Source organism: Paramisgurnus dabryanus, chromosome 15, assembly GCF_030506205.2.
Source record: "Paramisgurnus dabryanus chromosome 15, PD_genome_1.1, whole genome shotgun sequence".
In the NCBI taxonomy this organism is placed as follows: domain Eukaryota; kingdom Metazoa; phylum Chordata; class Actinopteri; order Cypriniformes; family Cobitidae; genus Paramisgurnus; species Paramisgurnus dabryanus.
The window spans coordinates 14,057,780-14,076,390 of NC_133351.1; the positions used below are offsets into that span (position 1 = coordinate 14,057,780).

General features: G+C 39.7%; 1 protein-coding gene across 2 annotated transcripts; it reads right to left on the reverse strand.

Annotated features, from left to right (window-relative positions):
• Window positions 1-1,135: 1,135 nt before the first annotated feature.
• Window positions 1,136-15,870, reverse strand: ankrd50l (ankyrin repeat domain 50-like). Of its 2 annotated transcripts, none has more exons than XM_065251826.2 (6): window positions 15,605-15,870; window positions 13,739-13,998; window positions 12,442-13,135; window positions 6,456-6,703; window positions 2,439-6,056; window positions 1,136-2,189 (listed from the first exon to the last, which is right to left on the reverse strand). In XM_065251826.2, the coding sequence occupies exons 3-5, from the start codon at window positions 12,873-12,875 to the stop codon at window positions 2,440-2,442; spliced, it is 4,299 nt and encodes a 1,432-aa protein (XP_065107898.1). In that variant the 5' UTR covers window positions 12,876-13,135; window positions 13,739-13,998; window positions 15,605-15,870; the 3' UTR covers window positions 1,136-2,189; window position 2,439. The 2 variants fall into 2 exon arrangements, with proteins under 2 accessions (XP_065107898.1, XP_065107899.1); XM_065251827.2 differs by having other exon boundaries at window positions 15,536-15,870.
• Between the last annotated feature and the right edge of the window lie 2,741 nt (window positions 15,871-18,611).

An 18,611-nucleotide genomic window follows, 5' to 3' on the forward strand; every position in this document is an offset into this window, starting at 1 on the left:
TATAAGTATGGGCTTTTATATTGAATATTTCTATCATGTGCTGTTCTAACAAAGCCATTTTAATGACCATGCAGTGTGGATGAATATAATAAGATATAATTATATTCGTTTTTCATTTTGTTCAGTTTTATTAAAAGCTTTCTTGTTTTCTTTGATACTGATTAAGTACATTTTTTTCCATGAATAAGGTATGGGGTAAAGTATATTATTGAGAAAGGAATGTTAGACAGCCCTAAAATGACTCTAATAAAATGTATCCTGTAGTTTCTACATAAAAAATCCGACAATAAAATAACTGGGTGCCAGTTGTCCTTCATTATAGAGGAATTCTTGAGCTTGCAGTTTGCCCAAACCGCATCAGCTCAAACTGGGTTAAGACTACAGTAGGAATAAAAAAAAGAGCACAGATAACTTACTTTCAAAGAGAAAATGACATGCCTCAGCAGTTTGAGAAATTATGTCTCAGTAAGAGAATTTTTTAATGGATCATAATGACAGTGAAACTCTTATGAGGGCTCACTTGCTGTAACGGTTTAGCAACAATTTTAAAAATCTTTGTGTTCAGCTGCATATTTGAGTTCTGCTCCTCATGCAACCAAATCTGTTTGTGTAGGAGGATTATTAATATCAAGCTTTTCTTTATCATCATAAAGAGTTGAGAAAAAGAGAATATGTTTGTGTTAATGTAATGTCTTAATGTAGCTATTCTTGTTTTTTCATTTAAATGTATAATATAAAACTGTTCCTTAGTTTGTGTTTATGTGTTTATTATGGGAAGGTATTATAATACATGATTTCTATTTGTTTATTTTTTTGTGTGGGTAGAGCTTACTGTACATCTGTTACTGTATGTGTTTGCTTTAAGGGGGTTTATGGTAGTAGAAAGTAAACTTTAGAAAGGCAATAAAAATACCCCTCACAGCAAGTGAAGAGTGTGCATCTGTATTTGAGAGAAAGACAAATGTTAACAAACATTAACCACCAATGAGTACAAATAAGGGTAAAGCTTACTAACATTTTCACAATTGCATGCTTTTTATATTTATTTGAGCCCCAATATTTACTATAAACTGAAGTGTAATAGCAAAATAGAAAACAAGGTACACACACAAAACCAGAAAGCATATCAGAAATGTATAATCCTAAACATAGTTTTATTTAGTGCATGTCAATAAAATGTAACATACAATAAGTATAAACATTATAAATTACCTATGGCAAATTGTTAAATTCACATCACACTGTCTTTCTGTCTTCTGATGAACTTCTCAACTTTTCATCCCACCTTTTAATCTCAATCAGCCCAAAGCCCATAAATATTACATTTGCCTGGCTGATAGATCACTTCACTGTTGACGAAATTAAACAATAACTTGACAATTTGTACATTTTAAATTCAAACAGCTGACAGAACAGTCCTTTTTTCACAAATTAAGCCTGTTAAAAATGCACATGGATATTTCAAATGACTTTTACAAGTCATCAAAAACATCTGAAATATAAAGTCAATAAGTGACAGTGGCATTTGGATTTGTTGGCATCCTTGGGTATATTTTCACAAAGCCCTTTTTAACTCTTTATGTCCAGTCCTGGGTTCTCAAAACCCAGGTGTAAACTAAAAAAAACAATGTACAGAAAATGTGTGGCCTCATTTTTAATATTTATCATTATTCAGCAATAAAAAATGAAGGTGCATTTAGTTTCCATTACCTAGGACTAAGGTACAGTACAGTGCGAAAACTTGTCTTAGGCTCAAAAGGACATATTGATCCACACCGTGTTTGTAAATATACCCAATTAAGTGACTAACTGCGATTTATGACAGTTTAGTAACATCTTTAATGCCAAAATGATGCCCATTACCAGCAGAGGAAATCTCCATTAGTGTCCATCTGAATGTAAATATATTTTCCTGTGATTGTATAAAAAAAAAGTATGAGGGAGTGCCAGCTGCTCTCCATTGTGATGAGATGAGGGGAAAAGGTCTGGAATTTACACAGCTTGAGCCTTTGAATCCAAGTTCCTCTATGCTCCCCCTTTCTTTTGTGCTTTGGGGTCAATGGGTTAAAGAGGGGTGGAGGTCAGTGTGGTACGACTCTCTCATCTGCCATCCACCTCTACTCTCATCACAGTACAGTGATTACCCATACTGCCCTCACCTCCTTGAACTCCTGAATATCCAGGTTTTCCTACAACAGACAGAGTTGTCATTAGAATTCCAGACATTTAAAGTGCTGGTCATAAAGAATGCAGTTCAAAGCACTTCCATCTAGTACAACATTCCTGCCATCTGACAGCATTCCTTAGAGGATACTAATTATGGACAATACTACACCCAAATGAGTATATCTGTTTTAAGCTATTAAGATGTTTTACATTTTACAAGATGAAGACAATTATGGGTTCTAGCCTGTCAGAAACTTTAGGTAATCTCTTACCTCAGAGGGGGGTTTCCCGCTTGTAAAGTGCTGCACTGCTTGGCCCTTCAAACTGAAGCTTAATGGCCTGTTTGAGATTTAGATGGGGGTCAGCAGATGTCATGTCAAACATGGACTCAACAGGTAAGGCACTAGATGGTGAAATAGCTGAAAGGTCAATGGTTGGAGACATGGATGTCTTTTGAATGCTGACCCAATCTTCTCTTTGTGCATGGGATTGAAGGCAAAAAGGTGGATACCCAATAGGGGGGCTTTCTTTCATTTTTGTCTGTCTAGCTTGGTTGTCATGGTTTGGCATTACCCCTAACGAAGCCATTACTGAGGTCCACTTCAAGTCTAGTCCTCCATCTTCTTTGAGGCTCTTCTCCATAACTTCCTCTATGATGTAAGGTGTTTTAGGTTTTAAGAGGTAGTTACCATCCCCTGAAGATCCAAGGCCTTTTACGAGTTTCTGTGAGTCCAGGAGTTCAGTAATGATGCACTGTTCATTTGTGGTACAGCTACTGGGTACAGCCTTTTGCTTATGCCTTGAAGCTCTATCCTGGAGACTGGCTTGATTGGAGCCAGGAAGAGGCAAGGTGGAAGGCCGACTGCGGGAGCGAGGAAGTGAATGTTGTTGTATCTGCTGAATAAAATTTAGGCTGTCAGCAGGCACAGTCTGCACTGTAGCCAGGGAGTGAAAGGTTGAGGTTTGTGAGGCAGGTGTGGAACTGAAGCGCTCTGCTGTGGATGCTGGGGAATAGGAGGCAGAAACAGAAGTCGAGGAGGAAGAAGAGGTGGTAGGAACACCATTGACACACACCTCTCCTGAGCTAAGGGAAACCTGGTTCCTGCCTGTGGATGAATTATAAGTGTTGGGTGTACCACTGAGTGAGAATGGTATGATGCCTGAGAAAGGCTTTGCTCCATAGCTCTCTAGAAGTCTGACAATGGAAAAATGACCTTGTTTTCCTGCTACCTTTACTGGGCTGCGACCATAGCGGTCCACATGGTCTGGTTCTGCACCTTTGTCTAAAAGCATGGCCACAATTTCCGTATGCCCCTCCTGAGCAGCAATACTAAGTGCTGTGGCACCTTGCTGTTTGCAAGCCAAATCTACTTTGAGAGCCTTGTTTCTGAGAAACAGCCTGCCAGCAGCTGCATGACCTCTCCATGCCACAGAGTGCAAAGGTGGCCGACCATCAAGGTCTTGTGCATTTGGGTCAGCACCATATTTCAGCAACATTGCAATACCTTCCAAGTCGCCTTTCCATGCAGCTACATGAAGGGCAGTTCTTCCTTCAACATCTTTTGACTCAAGAGGGACACCACCTTTTTCTATGAGAAGGTTGGCCATGTCTAAATGGCCCTCCAGGACGAGCAAATAAAGAAGAGGTCTCCCTTCAGCATCTCGGACATCAGTGTCAGCTCCCCTACGCATCAGAAGCTCCAGAATGTCCCTATGCCCTTGTAAAGCAGATGCTGTGAGTGCGGAGTGTCCGTCATAGGCACGATGATCTATAGGTGATTTACGGTCCAGTAACAGCCTGACTGTGCTGCAGTGCCCTTCTTGTGCTGCCAGAATTAAAGGGGTCCGGCCTTCCACATCAAGCTCACCCACACGTGCCATGCTACCTTGCTCTGTCAGTATTGCACACACATTTTTGTGTCCCTCGCAGGCTGCAGCATGCAGTGGTGTCCAGCCCAAGTCATCTTTGTGATTCTCATCCAAACCCCGGTCCAGCAATGCTCTCACAACTTCAACAGTGCCCTTTGCTGCAGCCAAGCAGAGAGCAGTGCGGCCTTCTTCATCAATGCCATCCACTGCTGCTCCCCAGAAAAGCAAACGGTTAACTGTGCCAGTATGTCCCACTGCTGCAGCTGCAAGAAGAGGGGTGATGGCATGAGGATGAGCTCCAGAGCTTTCATCCACATCAGCTCCAGCTTCCAACAGGAGTTCTATCACTTCCTCTTGCCCTTCATATGAGGCCAGTAGTAATGGGGTCATTCCATCCTTGTCCTTATGTTCAGGATCTGCCCCTCGTTCCAACAGAAGGCTTACAACTTCTCCATGTCCCCGTCCTCTAGCTGCCGATGGCACACACAATGCAGCAACAGAGAGAGCAGTACGTCCATCTCCGTCTGCAAGATTCACATTTGCACCAGCATTTAGTAAGATCTCCACTGCTTCTTTGTGACCCATGTAGGCTGCAGCTATTAATGGAGTACGCCCTTCACGGTCCGAGCGGTCTACCTCAGCACCATGATCAAGAAGAGTTAGCAGAACTTCCTCATGTCCTCCCCAAGCTGCTGCTCGCAATGCTGTCCTCCCATCTGAATCGCAGCCATCAACGTCTGCCCCTGCATCCAGAAGTACACTCACAGCTTCCTTGTAACCTCCCCATGCAGCACAGCGCAGTGCAGTCCATCCCTCATTGTCTGCATGTTCAAGCAATGTTTGGGCAGCAGGACTCTTGATTCCTTGCTCCTGCACCCAACTCATTAACACCTGGAGTACACCGACGTGGCCTTGTCTGGCAGCGAGAATTAGTGCTGTCTGTCCCTGATTGTCATGCAGTGAAGGGTCTGCCCCACGACATAACAGCAATGCAGCTACATCTGCAAGTCCAGCATGAGCTGCAGCTGCCAATAAGGTCCGTCCATCTAATGGGTCTGTATGGTTCACACTGATACCACTATCAAGAAGTGCCCTCACAGAGTCTTCCCTCTGGAATGTACGACGAGCAATCTTGCCTCTTCCTCCAACATAGTGAACCCCCACACTGTAGCTGTTGTCTGGTGAACATGATGCAGGATAAATTCCACTTTTCATTAAGAGTTGTAGTACATCTTGCTGAACCAATACAGGTGGCTTTGAAGTATGAGGTGGTTGTGAAACATTAGCAGAATAGTCTTTTCTAACACAACTAAGAGTTGGAACCTCAGTCCATAGCAACCACAGTGCCAGCATTGTCGGTTCCTTTTCATGGATTCCACAGTTAAGGAGGTGATGGGCCAGCTGGCAAGTCTCCTCTGTACCCAAAGTACTGGCTCGAAAGGAGAGGGACATGGCCAATGAAAGGTGACCATCTTTCACACAACATAGAAACTTTTGTGTGCAGTATTTAACATCAGTTAACCATTCTGCAAAGCTGCTGTGAAAGAGGAGTTTACTGCCCCCTGGGCCATCTACAATCAGTGATGCCAGAGGCCCCATTTGTGCTTGAAAGTCTCCCCGGCCAAGGTAGAAGTCACGGCTTTTGGCAATAGCGTAGAGTTGCTCAGCTGTCAGAGGTTTTGGAGATGCCAAAAGAATATTTAGCAAAGGCCTAATATGGACAAACAGCCTACGAGGAAAGAGTCGTTGACAGAGCCAAAGGTAAAGGCCATTCAGAGTGCCAGGTATGTCCCGAATTTCTCGAAGTCCTACCAGGCCATTACAGACACCATCTAGTACCCGTTCGAGAAACAAGAAGCAGCCACCACTTTTGATGTGCAAAAGATTAAGCATTTCAGCCGTTTCTGGTGTAAGCTGTCTTCTCAAGGCCCCGTCCTTGTCAAGTCTCCGCAGGATATATTGTTGTACATCACGTACAGTTGCAGGCTTTCTTAAATCATCCAGACACAACCTCCGAAAACCTAAAAGGCAAAGGGTTAAGAGATGAAATCAAAGTACACCAATAGATAAAAAGAAAACAAATCAATGGTTAAAGCATCGTGTTCAGTTTCTTTGTTTCTTATAGTGGGCAGAAGCAAAATATGATGGTCCTTATGACTTTTCAAGCCAATATTCTAAGGACCACTAAAAGCGAATGAGTGTGTGGGGTTCTCACCTGTTATTTCATCTAATAAATGAATACAATAAAGCACCAAAATTTATTGAATTTATGTGTGTGTGGGGCATGTGGATTTGCAACGGGTTTGCAAATACCATATGTAAAGTAAAGGAGTAAGAGTACAGATTAGTTTAAATGAATGAGTGCTTAGTCTTAGCTTACTTTACAAGTGGTTTGTGAATTGTTTATTACTAGTGTCTACCTGAGAACATTTTGCAAATGGCTTTGTTTCGACGACGTGTAGAGCACACCAGCAAGATCCAGGGAGGCAAAAGCTGTATGTGTTTGAACAGGAGCTCTGCAATAGAAGAACTAGGAGTGGTCATAGTTCCTGAAGTCAACCCGTCTCCAGGCCCATCTCCTCCAAAACATCCAGACTCTAGTGAATCCACCACTATAAACACACTCTGAGCTGGTGGGGTCAATGACGAGAGGGGCTCTAATATTGCCCTAAAAAAGAAAATGAAATGAGGTGTATTACATAAATTAGATAATTATTAAAAATGAAGTTGTAATGTATTACAGAAATGCACATAAAACATATCCCTGCATATAACCAAAGCAATGTATGATTGATGTCATTTTTAACCACACAAACATCTGACAAAAAGACAAAACAAGAGGAGGAAGTGTGAAAGCCAAAGGAAGGAGGGACATATTATTTTTAACACAAGCAAAGAAAGGAGGAGCTTAAGAACTGGAAGTTTAAAACTGGAAAGACATGTCTTCTTTACATAGAAATGTCTACAGCCGTCACAAATAAAAGTCCAGAGGATTGAAACACAGATTTTCTGAGAATGAAACACAGAGGAGTGTGTTGCATACTGTAGTGCACAGACGAGTTGTGTAAGGGATATATGTGAAATAGATCAAGGCATTTTACTTAGAAAGCCACCCAATGACCTTCAATTAGGTTTTCATATTCTCATTCATTCTCAGTTTTTGTTTTAGTGTACTACAAAGGTGTGGTCACAGAGGCATGGTGACTCAGTCTTAAGGAAGCTCTGGGATTTCCTGCTTTCAGGGCTTATCAGCAGATAGTGAGATGATGCTACTTTATGAAGATACGCTTTCACCCGTCTTTAAGTACTCATACTTATGTTATAGTAAATACTTAATGAACATTTAGTATGAAAACAATTTAAAAGTAAAAAATAAAATTACATTTAATAGTGAAAATTTTTGTCATATTAAGAACCACTGGAGCTTCAAAGTTGTATATTAACATATATTAATATGACTTTTTCATATATAAACTATTGCCTCACCAGTTGGACACAGACAATACAGACTACATTACAATCAATACAAAACCATTTGAAAATACTGGATAAAAAGTAAATTGTGTTTCATCACTGTAAAATTGTAAATAAATATGATCTTTAAAACTTTATAACTATGCAGATATTTTAAGTCTTTGTTTAAAATTAGAGTGTTTTACATCTGTTGGTGTTCTATGAAGTCTTCTGTTATATGGACTTTTACCACCAACAGGACTGCGGATGAAAATTAAACTTGTATGGCTAAACCTGGCATATTTACATGGTTGACTTAAGTGTCCATGTTAAGAAAATATGCATTGTCCCTTTAAAATAACTAAATAATTGTTTAAGTATAATGCCCTATCATACCGAATGTTAGTAGGCAATTAGAAAGCTATTTACTAGTCATTTACCTTTTGTAGAATGTAAACACTGACTTGCTCTACTAAAACATACCACAGTCCTTTCATAGTTTTCCCTTTCAATTACAACCGAACATAACAGCAGCGTTCCGAAAACGGATTTTGAGCAAAAATACATAAACCCTTCAACACAGACCTACCATGAAGTCTATCATTGGTTGAGTGGTCCATGATTTACATCAGCGAACATATTTTTTATATCGGCTTAGCTTCTTTTATGTATATTAACATTTTTAAACAATTATAAAACATGTCAACAAGTAAAATAAAATAAAACTAAAAAGTTTTGAGTAGACTAAAAGTAGCCCTCCAGATTGTTTTATCCATTGCTCACCAAAAGGTTGGAGACCCCTGATTTACATTTCTTTCCCATAGTCACTATGTTATAATGTTTTAATCATTAACATGCATTGTTTATCAAACCCCATTTTTGGTGTCTCTAATAAACATTTCATGTCTTATTCTACAGCGACAAGCCGACCTCAGGACTGGTCATGCTAGTTAAAGAGGTTAAGCTTTTAAGGTTACTACAGTAAAGGGTTAAGTTAGATTATGCCTGATAGAATGATTGATCTTATTTTTATCCTTCCGTTGTGAGAAGAATAGGAGGTTTAAGGGTTTTGTTCTGCCGAGGCGGCTAGTGTATAAAGGATTTGCAATCTAGCACTGGTTTTGCTTGAACCATTTGCATATCCTAACTGCCAAAACGTGAACCAAATCAAAAACTGAAAACGGGTAACAGCTGCTTTCAGCTACATTACATTTATGCATTTAGCAGATGCTATTATCCAATGTGACTTAGGGGCCAGTCACACCAAAAGCGCTTTAAACGCTTGCAAACGCAAGGCGCGACGCACTGCCTTTTTTAAAAAAAGAGCAGTGCAACGCGTCTTTTTATATTGCTAAGCAACCACAGAGTCAGCTGTCTTGTCAATCAAATATTGAAGCGTGAGCGCTCTTTTGCTGTTAACTGTCATATTAGCAGAAACTTTAAAAAAAGGATGCTTGCTCTGACCTTGTTTAAGGATAAGAGGTGCACAAACACGCAGGAGAGAGTGAGCGAGTGTAGTCCGGTTCTTCAAAGCAACTGTAAACTTCCCTCACCACAACGTAAGGCCCGCCTCTCCCCTCATTCGATTGGACAATGGAAAGACGCGAATGACGTCGGGCGCTTCTTCGCTCTCAGCGATCCTTCAAAGGTGCGTGCTGCGGCCGGCGGCAAAAAGCGCAAGGCGCATAAACAGCGCGCAAACGCTCCCTGCCCATAGAATATCATTCAAAAAAGGCGCCTGCAACTGCCATTAGTCCATTCAAGGTATACGTTTTAAAGGGCCAATGTGTAAATTTTAGGGGCTGTTTACACTTGGTATTAAGATGTGTTTTTGTCGATGGGATCACAAGTGGACGAGAGAGACACATTCGGTTTACACCTGGTATTTAAATCCGTCACTTTTGTCCACTGTCAACCACTTCTGTCCTGATTACTTTGAGGGGGTGGTCTGTGGAGACTGTGGAGGAGTCTCTCTTCTGTCATTTAAACGCGAGCGGGAGTAATGACGGGTTTAAATGGACGCAAACTAATATTATGTAAGACTTTGCTGCTTGTGTTGTAAGTAAACATGCTGCACAGTGTTTTTTACATGAATATGTGAGCTTTCTCTGATATTTAAGTGCGATTGATGAAATAAGATCGCACAACTTTCATACGCTCGCAAAATGAAACTAATGAAATACACGGAGATTAGTCGCTTTAGTTTTATCAATAAAAGCCCAAAGATAGCACTATACACTGCGTGTTCGTGCTAGATGTCAGAAAAGATGTAAAACATCATGCTCAATACCTCAGATTAGATAAATGGGTTGAGAGAAGGCGGTCGCGTGTAGCTGTTCAAACACATTCAACCACATGTGCGTTTTTACACTAGGGCTGTAAAGACTAATCATGCAAATGCGCATTTTCTCAATGAATGAATTTGAAAGAATTATGCGGCTTTCACATAGGATGCAGTGTGCGCTGCGCTCGCCGCTGTGTTCATTGCAGGCAAGCGATTTGTGCTCTGATGGCCAGACCAAAGTAGGCGGGGTTTTCAATAATATTACAGTGTTTATATTTGCGTTAAATAGTCGATGAGGAATACAGAGACTGATGTTGCCCGTCTCCATTTCACGTAACTTTAAGCTGCCTACCTACAACAAGCTACTTGATTTAAAACACACCTGACATGCCAACTTGAATTGCTACGTGCTTCCATGACACGGCTTTCCTTCCGATGTCTCTGTAGGAGTATAAACTTGTATTATAAAGCTCCGGGAATTCCGAGTGTAAGCTTTTCATCCATTTTGCTTGTTTGGATGCCTGTTTCTATTGGCTGTGCGGGTAATCGTCACAGAGCGCAGCGCAAAAGTTAAACTATTTTGAACTTTGACCGCGGCGTGAGCGCAAGCTGCGCTCGCACTTTGCTCGCCGCAACAAAAAAACACCCTCGCGCGGCACAATCCAATAAAAAATAATGGGTTTCATAGCGCAGCGCACACTGCATTACGGTGAAATCCCACCACATCCAAAAGCCAGAGGGCGCTCTTGTGCAGAAACTCCAATTGTGCCACAGAAGAAGTAGCATTACAAACGCTATTCCAGGAAACTTCTAGAAAAATATTTATATCGCCGTTCTTCAGATTGTTTCAGGTATTTTCATGATAATAAAGAATATTTTGAATGATTTTGTTTAACGAGTGTTGCTTTTGTTAAATGCACGTTATAAACAACTCATAATGATTTTAGATTGATAAGGAATTCTTACTGACCAAAACGCCATAGTACACGCACAAGCTGCGCATAAAACGCAGAATGGCAGCCTTGCGATTCAGAATCGATTTAAGAAAAGTCTTTTTAATGGGACACAAAATTTATCGTTACAACCCTAGTTTACACTTCAAAAGCAATCCTATCGAAATTGTTTTCGCCTACCTCTGAATGTGGTTGAAAGTGGTCGAAAGTGGACGAGCTCAAACGTTTTGAACACTGTTTACACCTTTCTTTAGAATCGTCCACTTGTGATCCGACTGACATAAACACATCTTAATATCAAGTGTAAATAGCCTCTGAGAAGGATCTATTTATCCACAAGTTGTCTCAAACGACGGCATGCTTATACTGCTACCGTAGCTTCTCATTGCCTTTCGAAATTGAGGTTACAATTCGCAACACTGTTGTCAAATAAACACTGACTTGTGGTAATGATAGCTTAAGTACATCACAGACCATGTTAGTAAATACAGCAGGGACGGCCGCTAACGTTTTACTTCCAAAATTTCCAACATTCTCTCACTTGGCCTAAAGAAAAACATCACGGCAATTTGTCAGCATGTGTAAGGGAAATGTGGAATGTGCCTTGCATATCAGATAAAATACAAGAGCTGGCGTAAGCAAAGACCAAACAATTACAAAGAAAGAAATACTGTACAGCACAGAAAGAGTTGTCAGCATGGCAACCTCACCAAGGGACACAACACCACTAAGGGCACATTTCTAAGTCCTTGCCCCTTTTTACTGAAAGTTGTAAATAGTGTCATCCATCTGCACTGCATTGAACTATTGTGAAAACTGTGAATAGGCGTCATTATGGCGATGAGAGGAATAAATAAATAAATATACACGACAGAAATGCAGAACAATGGCCTCTTTCCTGCTTTCTACACAGAGAACTTCTTTCTGAAGGGTACCAGACGAAGATACGTCTGAGGAGAAGAATGGGGGGTTGTTTAAGCAAGACACTACTGTCAAACAAGAATTTTCTAAAGGTCTGCAATTATGTGTATCGCGCCAAACATTTATTCATGTTAAGATTATAACAAAATAGAGTTTGATTATTTAATAAAACTGTTATATGTTGGTAATAACTGAAGTAGACTGCTATAGATTAGATTTCACAACATTTAAATGCCCCACTGAAGCGTCATTTTCCATGCACAAACAATGTGAAATACAGAGGGAGTGTGTAAAGTACCAAATGCATAGCTGTGAAACATCTGGGATTTCTCACAGGAATACAGAGCAAACACGAAATGCTTAAAGTACTAATGGCAGACAAAAAGTCCAAAGGGAAATAGTACAGAGAGTGATTTGTTGCAGAGCAAAGAAACATAACACAAACATAACACACACAAAAATGCAGAAATGGCAAGATTTGGATTTCAAGGAAATCCTTAAACGGATTCATTTCGCTGAAAGATACAGTAAACAGCAAAAAAGTACGTTATACAGTATTTAACATAAACAATGATCAGCTATGGTATTGCACACAGACAGTAATACAAATAGTAGTTTGTTGAAGAGGTCACAGCTGTGCTTTATCATAAAATAAACCACAACTACTGACCAATCAGCATCAAGAGAACTGTCCATTTGATAATTATATAGAAAAATAGCTGAAGGACTGATAGTTACTGAGCATGAGTACAGTAATATTAATAATAATAATGCAGAGTATTACAACACACCAACCTTTTAAAAGTGTCATCAGGTGCTCTTTGGCAGTGTAGGGGATCCAGGACAACAGCAATGGCAGGACTGCTTATCACGTTCACATAATCTGCTCCCAAAAGTGGGCTCTCCTTCAGCTGTTCAACAAGCTCCAGTACAAACCTCCACACCTCAACACTGTCCGCATCCTCCCGCTGGCAATAGTGCCAGGCCAGACAACGTGATGCCAACGCTGCCCCCTTGCATGTTTCCGACTGGGGCCACACCAATTCGGTGCAAAGTGCAGTCTTTCCTGTGCCCGGTCCCCCGGTCACCAGGACCCCGGCCCCCCGGACGACTCCTTCCGCTCTCTTGGCAGGGTCCCGTGCCTCTAAAAATTTCTGTAGCTTCTCAAGGGCCCATTCGCGGCAGTGGAACCCCCGGCCCCGCAACAAGCTGGGTAACGTGCGCCTCATCTGGCCCTCTGGAGATGAACATGGATGGACCGCGAGGAAGTTCCGGCTTCCATAGTCCTACACAGAAGTGAAGCAGATACACTTGGGATGGGTTTAATCATCCGTTGCTCGCAGTGTAGTCAGCACAGAATGAGTTGTGGTGTATGCAAATGTTTGCTATTGAAAAGTTTCGTGGATTGAGAATCAAAGAGCGCGTCCTCAGATGACTGTTGGGTGCAGGTGTGTTGTATTTTGCAATATCATTAGTCATGCCGCAAGTCCTGTAAAACATAAACATAAAGCTTGAGTTTAAAGGTAAAATGTTATCTTATTAACGTTTGAATATATCCGCCCACTGCAGTCTAATATGTGTTAAGTAGCCTCTATGTAGGTTAATGTCCCTGAGAAGTGTAAACGTTGCGGCTCTGTGTTGCAATAAAAACATTGCTCTGCTTGTTTGAACATCCCGACATGTTGGTTTCTGGCTCAACCAATGGTGCGAGATTGGGCGGCAGTATTTGTTTGACCAACGAATGAAAGACAAGATGACAACTCTTTAAAATCAGTTATTATTTTTGCTTTTGTGTTTGATAACGCTTAGTGGGACATAAACAACACACTTTTGCTCTAAATCTTATCTTTGCAATTAACTGGGCTGACCTTACTGTGTACATTTCATTGATGCCATGTGACAAGACCGCAGAGAAAGAAAGAGAAACACAGAGACCGGTAGAATATATCTGTCAAACTCCCATGTGAGTGAAAATGTAGCTCATATACAAAGGCGAGTCAAGGTACTGACCCACCCAAATTGTTTAAAGTAATAAAGAAGTAAAAGTGAAAAATAACAGGAAGCTGAATAGAGATACATAGAAAAATCTTACTTTGACAAAGACCGTATCCTCTTTCTTCTTTATGTTTTCTCCATGGCTTTAATTTCACTTCATATGTATTCCTGTAAGTCTCCGTGGCTTTATTTCATTCGTTTCTTTTTTGCAGTTCTCACGATTTTGCTCGACAGACTGAAATGTACTCCTCCTTTCGCATGCTCTCTCCGACTCCCAGCTGCTTACCGGTTTTTCTGGTCTTTTATCTCCTCCCCTCTTGCTCCTCAACATGTCAGGGCAAGAAGCAAAATAGCTGACTGAAAGAGAGGGAGAGAGAGAGAGAGCAGGAGAAAAGGGAGGAGTTAGGGTTTGGGGTCAAAGTTTAAAGAGAGGTATATGATGTCATACAGCATTTCTCTTTGTCTTTTCACATTTTCTTAAGACAGTGAGAACTAGTTCACAGTCTCCACACTTTTGCTCTAAATATACCTCATGTCTGCAATTTATTGCAAGCCGTAAAACGAAACAAAAAATGCCTCCACTAAACAACCAGCAACCTCTTTACAACAACTACACTGCTGACATTGTATCTTTTTACACACAACTCTAATTTAACCAGTCACTAATAAACAACATGTGGTGGGGGCGGGGTTGTGTGTAGTAGTTAAAGATCCAGCTACCCAGAGTCTACCCAGAGGTCGCAGGCTTAAACTGTTAGGGTTAATCCATGAAACCTCTGGTCTAACCATTGCGCCCTCAAGGAAAGAGCCCAACCCAAAATTGCTCTAGGAGTCTCTCTGTAATTACACTACTGTAGATTGCTTTGGATAAAGGAGTCTGATAAATAACAAGTAGGCAAGTAATATGTGTGTGTGAGTTATTTTATGTATGTTAGATGTGTAATAACAAAGAACTGGCCTCAATAAACCAACAAGATAGACGTCTAACATTTCTTAATGTAAAGTATTAAGTCACTATTTATCACTTTCATGATTAAACTATATTTAATCTACATAAGATCAATCCTCCAAGACATGCTGATTATCGTATGCAGCACAGCATACTGCCAAGAAAGCCAAACTGGACAATACTCAAATGGCTGATGCTCATATTATCAATTATTTATAATCCCCCACCTGTCTATGATTACAGCTGTGACAAATAACCATTTGTTTCATATATTTTTCTGTGGCATAAACTTGCCATAGAATTACGTTGATTGTATACTAGGCCTATAATTTTTAAAAACAGCATTTTATAATTGTAGGACAATTATTACGGCATATGTGTTAGATTTAAAATATAAAAAAGTATTAAAAAATTTTATTTTATGTTTTAGACCTGATTCACATAAGGTTTCAAGTCTCTAATTACACTCGCATATATAATACTAAAAATACTGTAGCATACTTTAGTATGCATTCAATATAATAAACTCTAATATTTTTTAACTACACTTGAATTGACACATTGTAAGGCTCCAAAATACTGTATTATTAAAAAAAATACTTGTTTACTAGAGTAAATACTTACGTTTATTTTTTATGGGGGTAATTAGATATTTATCTGAAGCTTTGACTGAAATATAATTTTACCGTCCCGTAAACTATGTTTTTCCAGCATTGGGTGTGTTCGACTTCGTGCGCTGAGCAGAAAGGTCCGCGTATGATATCACACTATCGCGAGAACGATCGGCAGTTTAGAATCGCTCTCGCGGTATTTGATGTCATATTCCAGACGGTCTGTGCATCTGTGCACGAAGTCGAACACATATTATAAATACCATTGATTGACCGAAACTACATAGCCGAGCGCGTTACAGGTTGCAGCATCTTTAATATTTCTGACGCCCACCTGAGCTCGTCTGGAAAACAAAACATCCGACGCCTTTGAATCTCTAATGATACAGTCAGAACAACCCACTTGTATGGTATGGAAGATCCTCGTAACAGCCTCAGCATGGCAACATATCCACGCGTGTGTACTGGTTTGCTCCACTGTTTCTATCTGGATAAAACCACGCGCTGCTTTTCTACAGTCGCGTGATGTCGATCTGCGCCGGTAATGTTTTACAGGTTTTCACGAACGCAAAGCACTTCATTTGCTCAGCCTTTCGCGAAAACAACACGATCCACACGCTCCTCTAAGTTTTCGCGCATGTTGATTGGTTCATTCTGGCGTTTTCGTTGTGGCCACACGAGGGCGCGCTTTTTCAAAAAATTACTGCTTAAGCAGGCTTTAAGTCATGCTAATCATTGTGGACCCACACATTAAAAATACCGTAGTTCACTTTAGTATTTACTGTTCTTTTTTAAATGTATGACAAACTATTTTGTAGTATTGTAGCTATAATTAATTGATAAACTGTATTGCAAAATTATATTTGAATATTCACCATGGCAAGGTTAGTGTCCAATACTATACTATAACGCTATAAAATACGGAAAATGACTAATATTTTCTAAATTTAAACGTATATTATATTAATTTGGCGTTTTAGATGAATTTTAGACTTTAAAATATTTTTTTCCCTTTTGATTTTGTGAGAATCATCCTGTAGATTTTTTGCGGTGGGGTGTGGGTTACTACTAAAAATGAAAAGCTAGCCACCCATAGGTTTGTTAAAATTTTCTCTGAATGATAAATGCAGATTGTCGTTTGGTCAAGTTTTTGCACTTACTGCAGCTTACTGAGGATGTTTTTAAAAAACTTGATGTTTTAACCATTCTAACTCATAGGTATTCTTTACATTTAACACCCAACAATAGCCTTTTCCTGTTTCTGGGATGCACTGGAAATCCGCTGGCTTACATTTGGTGACAGGATAAGGAATTCGGAGAATAATGCTTGAAAAAACTTTACAGAGAGCTTCCTCAAACACACCTGCAGCAATGCTTAATTTATTTTTTCCGCCTTTTATATCACAGATGACAAACTATACATTTTCACTGTACATGTAAGGCATGTGATTGTAAAAAGTTATTATATAGGCTATATTATGATTATAATATCTGCATTCAGATATAGTGTTTTTTCCTTTCCCATGAATCAGTGTTGCCTCCCACACAAGGTTATAACTCTGAATTTTATTTCCCTTAAGGAGCTGCTTTAAATTATAATCAGAACAGGTTTTTTTTTAAAGAAAATGGTTAACCTTACCAAGATCTGTAATAGTTTTTTGGCGCACAAGACTGTGTAAATATCACCGCAGACAAAGTCCAGACAATGAACTGTGGAACTGTTCTGTGTCTGGCTGTTATGATTTAACACTGAAACAAGTGCAAAGCTGCAGAAAATGAAATTGTTATATAATCTTCCCTACAGGGTTAAAACTTTCGGTTCTTATAAGACCCTAAAACTCTTTATAATATTGTTTGCAAAATATAATAAAAAAAACTACCGTCTGTTCTCTAAGAAGCCCACTCAAAACAGCTCATATTTGTTAACATGCAAACATTGTGTTCACTTTTTAATTATTCTGGGTGTAATTTTGTTATAACTTTCAATGTGTCTAAAAATATGTGAAGTTATCTCAGAATTTAGCCTGGTTTTCACAGACAGGGTCACATACACTCTTAGAAAAAAGATACAAAAGCTGTCACTGGTACAGTGCCTTTAACAAAAGGTCTTAATATGTACCATTTTGGTACAGATGCAGTCGTGCTCAAAATTATTCATACCCTTTGTAAATATGACCAAAGAAGGCTTTGAAAATAAGTCTGCATCGTTAATTCTTTTGATCTTTTATTTAAAAAATCTACAACAATCCAACCTTTCATTGGAGAAAAATAATTTTAAATGGGGGAAAATCTCATTATGAGAGAATTTTTTTTTCTCTAATACACACTGCTCACAATTAATCATACCCTTTGATTCAATACTTTTTGCAACCTCCTCTTCCCAAAAGAACAGCTCTGAGTCTTCACCTATAATGCCTGATGAGTTTGGAGAACACCTTACAAGAGATCAGAGATCATTCATGCAGAATCTGTCCAGATCCTTCAGATTCCAGCTCCAGGTTGGTGCTTCTTCTCTTCAGTTCATCCCACTCATTTTCTTTAGGGTTCAGGTCAGGGGACTGGGATTGTCATGTCAGAAGCTTCATTTTGTGCTCAGTGACTCATTTTTGTGTTAGTTTTGATGTTTGTTTTGGATCATTGCCCTGATGGAAGATCCAACCATGGCCTATAATAAAAGCTATTTTTTGTGTCAACTGATTATATAACCCATCCCGTTTGAAGTTCAAGTAGTGTCTGTTACTTTTCAAATGTTCTATGGTCAGATGAAGCAAAAAATTGCTTTTTTTAGCAGCAAACACTCAACATTAGTTTGGTGCACACAGGGGTAAAATGTACCCCATGTGTACAATGAAATATACTGTTGTATCTTTAATGTTGTGGGCCTATTTTTCTGCTGGAGGTCCTGGACATCTTGACCAGATACATGGCATCGTGGATTCTATGAAATACCAACAGATAAAAAATCAAAACCTGACTGTCCCTGTTAGAAGGATCATATAAAGGGCCATGGTTTGATCTTCATTCAGGGCAATGATCCAAAACAAACATCAAAACTAACACAAAAATGAGTCACTGAGTACAAAACGAAGCTTCTGCCATGACAAGCCCAGTCCCCTGACCTGAACCTTAAAGAAAAGGAGTGGGATGAACTGAAGAGAAGAAGCACCAACATGGAGCTGGAATCTCTCTGAAGGATCTGGAGAGATTCTGCGTGAATGAATGATCTCTGATCTCTTGTCAGGTGATCTCCAAACTCATCAGGCATTATAGGTGAAGACTCAGAGCTGTTCTCTTGGGAAAAGGAGGTTGCAAAAAGTATTGAAGGGTATGATTAAAAATATTTCTCTCATAATGAGATTTTCCCCCATATAAAATTATTATTCTCCAATGAAAGGTTGGATTTTTGTAGA

What these genes read in the sequence shown, in the direction of transcription:
- ankrd50l (XM_065251826.2), bottom strand. Translation starts at nt 12,875, where the DNA reads ATGAGGCGCACGTTACCCAGCTTGTTGCGGGGCCGGGGGTTCCACTGC. An exon ending in CCTGATGACACTTTTAAAAG is followed by an intron (nt 6,704 to 12,441) that starts GTTGGTGTGTTG and finishes TTTCTTTTTTAG; the next exon opens with GGCAATATTAGAGCCCCTCT. An exon ending in CATTTGCAAAATGTTCTCAG is followed by an intron (nt 6,057 to 6,455) that starts GTAGACACTAGT and finishes TTTGCCTTTTAG; the next exon opens with GTTTTCGGAGGTTGTGTCTG.